We start from the raw sequence: 8,939 nt of genomic DNA on the forward strand, positions 1-8,939 counted from the left end.
ATCTAAATCTTCTAAAAGGTTTTGCATTAATTTATTTGGCACCATCAGTCGTATACTCATGCAACAGCAAAAACAGCAACAAAAAAGCTGATTTGTCTTTTTTCCCCTGTTATTTTGGAATTTGACAGACTGTGTGTGTTTTTTTTAACAAATGCATGGCTGATGCAAAGGATGGGTGGTACCCATTTGCATCAGGAGAGTGAAGAAGAAGAAGAAAATATCATTTCTATAGCGCCTCTCAAGATAAAAGTGACAGCCAACTAGACCTCTGGACTTTCTAGCTTCTTCTTTAAAAAATGGAGAACCTAACTAGCCTGTCCTGCAAAAACTAGTTGTGATTAGCAGAAAATTGCAAAGATATTTGCTTTATTTGATGTTTCTTCTGTAACTTTTAACTTTGTTCTGTCATCGAAGTCCATGCATCATGTGCCAATCAAGTCTTTTACACATTCCATTGTTTTAACCCTCCCACTGTCCTCATGGGTGACCCCACCAGGAAAGTTGACCATTGAGCAGGGTTGATGGTTTATCCCTTGAGGTCCACGTGGCAGGCGTGAGGAGTGAGCACCACCTCACCCCTGCCACGTGGACCTCAAGAAATAAACCATCAACCCTGCTCAATGGTCAACTTTCCTGGTGGGGTCACCCATGAGGACAGTGGGAGGGTTAAATGATCACTTGCAAGAGCTTAAGTTTTCAAATACAGCAAACCATGAAAACAGGTATGTCAGCAACAGTTTTTATTTGTTTCAGGGGCCAAATGTTTCATAACACGTTGTTATTGAAGTACTCTTTATTCTTCCAGTAGCAAAACTGGCATTGTGTAATTAACTAGACTACTGTTTTAATCCATGATTGACAGTTGTGGGCATCTTCTCTTCATTTGAAACAGTAGATTTTCTTTTATTTTGTTTCAAATTAACTTGCAGACTCCAGCTCATCCAGTGCATCTTGCAGCCTGTACAAAACACAAAAGACACGTTTTTGCTCTCCTGATAATGAAGTGGACTCTACTGTTTCCCTTCATGATGCACTTAACCCTAATAATAAAAGACAAACAATTTTTTATTCCATTTTATTGGAAACCCCCTTCTTCACAATTCTTACTTAAAGTCTCCTCCATCTAGCAGAGTCTTATAAGTGCTGATCTCGGCCTCCAGTTTCATCTTCATGTTGAGCAGCACCTCATACTCCTGTGTCTGTTGCTGGATGTTTGCACGCAGGTTAGTGAGTTCTTCCTCCAGGCGTAAAATAAGAGTGTTGTACTTCTCCATCTCCATGTTGTTACGAAGCTCTGTGTTGTGGAGAGTGTCCTCTAAAGAGGCTTTCTGATAAAGAAGTTGAAAAAAAAGGAAATAAGAAGCAAGATGTCATAAAAAAGTGACTAAACTGCCTAAATATATCATTTTGAATATTTCCAACAGTGCTGTAAAATGAACTAGACACCTAGTTTCAATTACAAGAGAATAAATAAAATGTTTGTTAGAATTATTAAAAACACACTAAAGGTTTTAAATGCTTACTAAGCTTTGTTGAGATGCAAGTTCAATTTCCAAAGTCTGTATCTGCCTGGTGAGGTCGCTCTTCTCCATCTGAGCTCCCTGGAGAGCTTCCGTGTTCGCAGATACCTGCACCTGCACGTCTGCAATCTGACAGGAAAAACCACGTTAACCAAACACGTTAGGACACCGGTGTGCCGTTGTCTTTTTGATATCTCTTCGTTACCTGATTTTCATGCCAGCGTTTGAGGTCCTCTGCATTCTTCAGAGCGATCTTCTCGTAGGTTGATCTCACATCCTGCATGATCTGAGACAGGTCCTGACCTTTGGGGGCATCCACATCCACCTGCACGCCTGACTGAGAGATCTGGCTCCTCAGCTCCATCACTTCCTGTTTGGTTGTGACAGGATCAAGAATAAGCTAAGAGTTAACGCTGATCATCACTATTATTTTAATTTCTTTTATTGCTTTTTGTGACATTTACAGCACTTTGTGTGTTGCATCACTCTGACCTTCAGTCAGCTAAAATGTGTTCATGTCCCTGAGAGACTCTTATCATTTTGCTCTTTGATACAAAAATGAGGAAAAACTAGAGATGAGCAAAACAAAGATAGTTTCAGAATGTTGACTCGAAGGTCGCTTCAGTCTTACCCTGCTTGGAGGAGAGGGAAAGAAAATGGATCTGCACAGGTGTTCATAAGACCCGCTTTGTCTCGATGTAGATAAAGATTTCTAACATCATGAGTGTAAACACAAATTAGAGTTAAATATATTTGACGTGATTCGATAATGGTGGCTTTGTTTAAGTTTAAGCAAAAGAAATTGATTCAACTCTGACCTTCACAGCATGTTTGTGGAGCTGAACTGTAACAGATGAAAAACAAAGATCTATTCATCTTGATGAGACTGCAAAAGGTTTAAAAAATTGTTTCCAAAGAGTTTGGATTTTAAATAAAGTCAGACAGATGCCATGCAAACTGGAAATTATTTTAAATTCTTGATAGTTTAATGTGATGGTCTGCAAGGCTGAAAAAGCTTTTAATTTGAAGTTTTCTTGTGTTTCTAATAATCTACGTCTGAATGAAAATAATGTTTAGATTTATTGTTGGTGTGTAGTTTAGACTAGATTAGATAGACTTCATCTCTCTCTCCTGTAGGTGACAGAAATTTGTCTTTGAGACGCACACTAGAAACCAGGTGTATTAGAAAGCATATAACTTGTTTGCATTTTAAAAGTGATCAGCATGTGATTATAGTCAATAAAATCCAAACAAACAACTTCTGGCATCCAGTCAATTGCCCTCTGGTGGAGGATGTATATACGGCAATGTAAATTCTCTGTTTTTATTATTATTGTACTTCTATATAAATAAAACACATTATTAAAGACCAAGTTCCCTTACTTTTTCCCAGTGCATTTACAGTGGTCTCTAGTATAAATTAATATCTTGTGAGTTGATCTCTGTAAGAAAAAAGCTCTGGCGCTCCTGCTTCATGAACTAGAAGTTAGCCAGAGCAGTGGGACAGGATTTGGACTCTTATTTCCTGATATTTGGACATCTCATCTCTGATTGGATAACACCAATGGGACTCTACCACTGACTCTGAAAGCTTTGCAACGTTGATGTTTTATCTCCTCAAATAACATAAGCCTGAAGGAGTCCTGCTATGTTGTGGAGTTGCTAATGCTAACAGTTAGCTTCTATTAGCCGAGATGTTCTCTGTTGTTTTCTGGACGCTAAAGCAACAACAACAGCTTTCCTTGTCGAGAGTCAAGATGGGTGAGTCCATGAATGCTAATTTGTAATGTCACTAACGTTTCTAATCTGAGAGTATTTCCATCTATTTTCTGCTGGTGTCTAATGCAGGAAATGGGTGGAACTCTGAGTGACTGATCAAATTTAAATATAACAAATAAAAAATGATTTCTCAGCGTGCTTGGTCTTGAATAATAGTTATAGCTAGTTATATTAACATTAGCCATTGTAGTTCAGTTTAAAAAAAACTAGATTTTCTTCTTACTTCATGATTCAGACTCATGCCTGCATGTCCAAAGTTCATCATCAGAAGGATGAACAACCATAACTAACGTTAGTTCTAGGGATAGACAATATATTGGCATCAATATCAGTATCGGCCGATGTTAGTCATCTTTTAACAGATCAGTATCGGTCCAATAAATAATACCGGGTCGATATTAACAACTGATATTTTTTCCATCTTGTCTCCATTTGTTTATCTGTTTCGGAGGGTGGGGGTGGGGGGGTGATGTGTATTTGTTTAGTCATGTGACAGTGATTGTAATCGTCTCAGAAGCGTGAATGTGTGTGGTGTGTGTGCATAACGTAAATTCAGCTTTAATAAATTTCATTCTATACAAAATCTGCTGATTTTAGAAGCATTAATGTCAGTATATCGGTACCGGCAAATATCGGTTATCGGCCAAAACAGTGATATTAATATCGGATATCGGTATCAGCCCAAAAATTTCATATCGGTGCATCATTAGTTAGGTCCTTTCCCTTGTGGATCAAAGCCCAAAGCCTTGTCAGTCATCATTATTTATCAGTTCTTGAATTAAATCTTAAATATATTGAGAAAGTTATGAAAATGTTGCAACTTTTTAGCATCATCGTATCACCAAAAAAGTAGATACTCACATTCTCATGGTTCCGCTTCAGGAACAGCAGCTCTTCTTTCACAGCTTCCATCTCGTTCTCAATGTTTATTCGGGTCACGTTGGTTTCTTCAATGACTCTCTTCAGCCCGGCGGTGTCGGCCTCCACAGACTGGCGGATAGCCAGCTCATTCTCAAACCTGCAGGAATGCACAGACATCAGCTCCGCTACAGACGCCATCTGCTCATGCCCACATCACTATTATAAGTCACAAAGCAGCACAATGGATGCTTCCGATAATGACCTCAACAAAACAGAATCATACTTAAACATACTTTAATTTGAAGTCATCAGCAGCAAGACGGGCGTTGTCAATCTGGAGCTCAAAGCCGGCCTTCTCCACTATCTTATCAAAGATCTGGACAAGAAAACCACAGTTGTTATTAATGCAGGGTTATAATTACTTAATTGGTGCAGATAAAATAATCTTGAAATAATTGGGAATAAAAAAGCCCCTAAATTCAGTTGCACAACAGGGAAGCATGACTGAATCCATGGCAACACTTGGTCATAAAAGAGGAACTGTTAATTGAAGAACAGGAAGAAGGGATGTTCCTGTGCCAAAACAGATTCTGGTCTGTTTTTGCGTAGAAGTGGGTTCCCTGCACTGAAACAGAAAACTCGCACTCCTGCTGCTGTCAGTCACTGAAGGAGTCAGTGTGTGTCCAGATGGAGGAATTCTTTATGGCTGTTTCAGAGCTTTTGTGGTCATGTCTCCCGCTGCAGTAAAAGCGTAAATACTCACCCCCTTTATGTGTGCAGAAGCACAAAGTGCCTCCATCAGTGTGTCAGCTTAAGATGCTGAAGTTCTGGGCTCTGGAGAAGAATGTGACATTTGACTCTTTGGACTGGAGCTGATTGTATCACAGCCACTGCTGTGTGTGTGTGTGTGTGTGTGTGTGTGTGTGTGTGTGTGTGTGTGTATGTGTGTGTGTGTGTGTGTGTGTGTGTGTGTGTGTCTTTTCTACACATATGTTTCCTATCAAGGCTCTCCATCTGCACCAGAGCATGCCTGCAGATTCCCTGATCTAATGAGCAGAACCGCTTGGAAAATCTCTTTGAGAGTTTTTCATTCAGACTCGTGATAAAAAAAAAACGCATGCTGGTTGTTCATCAGAGGAAGTTCTGAGAAATTGTGTGTAGGCAGAACCGGAGCTTGGCAACCACACCCTTTATTCTCTAGCTGGAAATGTGATCGCTTAGAAAGAAAGAAGAGAAAATCTCATTCATGTGTAGCTACAAATACGCTGATGGGTGAGAGTGGTGAGTGTGACGAATCCTCAGATAACACAGTAATCCTCTGATCTTTCATTTGTTGAGTCATGAAGAGGCATCAATAAACAGCTATCCCCTTTTACTTTACACATGTCAATTTCCACCTTTTCCATTAGTAATATTTACCTGTTTGCGTAAGTCCTCCACGATGGCCTCATACTTGCTATAGTCTCTGGTGTCAGGTCCTCCTTTCTCCAAGGCCTCCCTGATGTTAATCTCCAGTTCCTTGTTGGCCTGCTCCAGGTTCCTCACCGTATCCAGATAACTAGCCAGGCGATCGTTTAGGTTCTGCATGGCTCCCTTCTGGTTGCCCAGGATCTCAGCACTAGACCCAGTTCCCCCAGATGTGCTCGCACCACCAAAGCCACTGCTCATGCCACCGCTCATGCCACCACCCATCAGCTTGAAGGTGTTAGCGGATGAGATCGGAGGACCAGAACGCAGTCCAGATGCAGAAGCAGAGGAAATGCGAGCTCCATGACCACCAGCACCACCATAAATGCTGGCAGCACGGTACTGAGGTGTGGAGCGGCTGAAGGAGATCCTGGCAGAAGGCGCCTGCTGCATGCTGGGGGTTCTGAAGCTCATTCTGGAGAAGTTTGGTCCGCTGAAATTAAACTAAAAAGTGAGATGTGGGGACTCAGTGCTGAGTGACTTAGAAAGTAATGCTGGGAGGGGGAGGTGGGGAACTTATAGGGCTGTCTCCAGGAACAGCTGGTCTCTCAGAGCCCGCCCACTTCAGCGTCATTCACTCTTTGTTTCCTGGTCCTTTTCACTCTCATGTTCCTGTTTTTAACCTAAATGTATTGTCTATCACCATGGAGACCAGTCAAACATCTTTTGTTGTAAAATGATCGGATCAAACTAAACTAAAGACAATAATAATTGCTGAAGCAAATAAAACAAAGCGCTTCTTTGTTTTGTCTGTTAAAAATTCTTCTATCACTTTGAAGTTGAATTAAAAATGTAAACTCTAAGAGCTCTGGGGAATAATGGGTTCTAAGCATGCAATGAAATTCTTGTGGTTTGCCCATAAAAGGCCTTGTGTACCAGATGCTGCATAGTTGTTATGTTTGTGGTCAGCAGCGTCCTAAAATAAACAGCTTTTCCTGATCCACACTCGGTTATAACAGCAGTGGATATTAGAAACCAGACCAAACTCATAAACACGTCACATTTCAACACCGTCAGTGACAAAATAGGAAAATGTGATATGTTTAAAAGCAAACCAAATGCCATTCAGGCTTCAGCTATGCCTGCAGGCTCAGCAGAAGAAGCATGAAAAAACAAACAAACAAAGGTTAGCTGATATCAAGCTCAGAGGAAACTAAAGACGACCTCGTTCAGCAGACACAATATAGATAGTTCTCTGCACAAATCAGTCTTTGAGGATGTTGAACTGTTATTGAGCCTCTCATGAGAGTTACCTTTGAAGTGCAGCAAAATGAATGGTGGCCTTTTTTTCAGTGATAATACTGTTAGTTTCATCATAACTGATGGAGTTTTGAAGTGTTTGGTGACCAACTTAAAATCTCAGAGATGGAGTCAGCATCAATAAAAGGAAAAACTCCCTCCAGCATGATTCATTTAGGACATGTTAAATGAGATGTGAGCAGCGTCCAGAAGGTATTTAAACGGAGCCTTGGAGCGTAAATCAGAAACGATCCTCCCACAGGGGGAAACTCCAGAGACTCCACAACGCCCTGCTGAGCTTCCACATGAACAACGACCTTCCCAACTGATCCATTTCCATCGCATCTCCTCCCACACACCCTCAGCAGCACACTGAGAATATTTTTTGTCTTTTATGCTGAAGAAAGCAATAAATAGCAGCTCACAGGAAGGATGAATTAAACAGCATGACTCAGATCTCATGACCGCCGTCCTTGTTTGTCCGAGTGTGCTTTGGCAACCTCACAGCGAGAGTCAAAACCGATATAAAAAAGAAAACATGACTTAAGTGTTTAACACAATTTAACACAGGTTTGACCACTTCATCTGTACTAAAGTAAGGAAAGGTTGATTTCTGCTTCACTCGTTGCCATGTGGAGATATTCATTTAAACAGGAAACAGAGAATTTGAGGACAGGAAGTGTGAAGGAGAGAACCACCATGAGACAGATCATGTGAGTCACAGACTCACAGACGTTTGTGTGTTTCATGATATTTGGACAGCTGCCATGTTGGTCTCGGCCTCATGTGACCTTGAAGCAAATTTCAATTTTCTTCCATTTCTTTTTATTTTAGCACTGAGCTAATAAATATATGAACAGTCACATGTTCTGTGTGACATGATAGAAGTTCTCTAAAAGAATGCTAACGGAAAACATGGCAGCTTTATTTGTAGAGCACATTTTATACAAAGAGGCAACTTGATGTGCTTCCATTAGCGAGAATAGCCCAACATTAAAAAAACATGACAGCACAAATAAAATACGCAAATAAATTTAGACCAGATTAAATACACAAATTAATTTCAGGTTTAAGAATAAAAAAATAGACAAAATGAAAGGCTGAGCAAGTACAGTGCAGAAGGTGCAGCATAAGAATCTGTTGTGTCTACCACTAGGGGGCAGTAGATGAGAAGAAGTGCTTGAGAGCAATGAAAAAGTTAAGATGGATGTCTGCTAGACTGCTACATGGGACTCAAGTTTGCACAAAGCTTGGAAAGGAATTATGACTATTTGTGTCACCTTCCGATACAATGGCCGACCATAACAGAATCAGTCATTCACGAGCTGATAAATATATGAACGTTTTCAATTTTAATTTAAAAGTTACTGAAGTTGGGGCACATTTGAGGTAATGGGGAACCTGATTCCATCTAATGTATGTGCAACATAGTAGCTAAAAGCAGCTTCACCCTGTTTGGTTGTCACCTAGCCTGACCAGCCAGCACCATGCTTACTTATGGGAGGCAATGGGAAGACCATTGTACAGAGGATGAGTCTGGCAGACCAGGCTAGTTCTGACCCGGGTTCTACCAGCTGACTGCTCCATAAGGGTCTCAGAGCTCTGCTGGATGTATACTGCAAGGAGATCCAACATGTAACGGCCTCATGCCGCTGAGTGATTGATAATCTAGTAGAAGCACTTTTAAATTATTTCTGTAGTTTACTACTTCTCTTGGCTAATTTATGTTTCTGCATGCTTTGTGTGTGTGTGTGTGTGTGTGTGTGTGTGTGTGTGTGAGTGTGTGTGTGTGTGTGTGTGTGTGTGACACATTCTTACTCATTCACCTCTCTGCATTCTCTCTCTTATGCTCATTCCCACGTTTCCTTCTTAGAAAACCCTGAAAAATAAAAACAAATCCCTTTTTCATTTAATCAGTTATTTAAACACTTTTACTCCTTTTACTCATTAAAATCTCTCATCAGTTTTAGATTACAGCCAGTCGACTGAGGGGTCACACCTCAGAGGCTGGTGAAATGTGTCGTCTAAGAGACATTTTCTCCGTCAGATGTCATGTCCAAATTGAGCTCAAAG

At 40.6% G+C, this 8,939-nt stretch overlaps 1 protein-coding gene across 1 annotated transcript; it reads right to left on the reverse strand.

Annotated features, from left to right (window-relative positions):
- Window positions 1–725: 725 nt before the first annotated feature.
- On the reverse strand, window positions 726–6,125 carry LOC107385534 (keratin, type I cytoskeletal 18). Its single transcript, XM_015959475.3, has 7 exons — window positions 5,580–6,125; window positions 4,454–4,536; window positions 4,161–4,317; window positions 1,726–1,890; window positions 1,524–1,649; window positions 1,108–1,328; window positions 726–958 (listed from the first exon to the last, which is right to left on the reverse strand). The coding sequence occupies exons 1-7, from the start codon at window positions 6,039–6,041 to the stop codon at window positions 919–921; spliced, it is 1,254 nt and encodes a 417-aa protein (XP_015814961.3). The 5' UTR covers window positions 6,042–6,125; the 3' UTR covers window positions 726–918.
- Window positions 6,126–8,939: the final 2,814 nt, after the last annotated feature.

Source organism: Nothobranchius furzeri, chromosome 3 (assembly GCF_043380555.1).
Source record: "Nothobranchius furzeri strain GRZ-AD chromosome 3, NfurGRZ-RIMD1, whole genome shotgun sequence".
Lineage (NCBI taxonomy): Eukaryota > Metazoa > Chordata > Actinopteri > Cyprinodontiformes > Nothobranchiidae > Nothobranchius > Nothobranchius furzeri.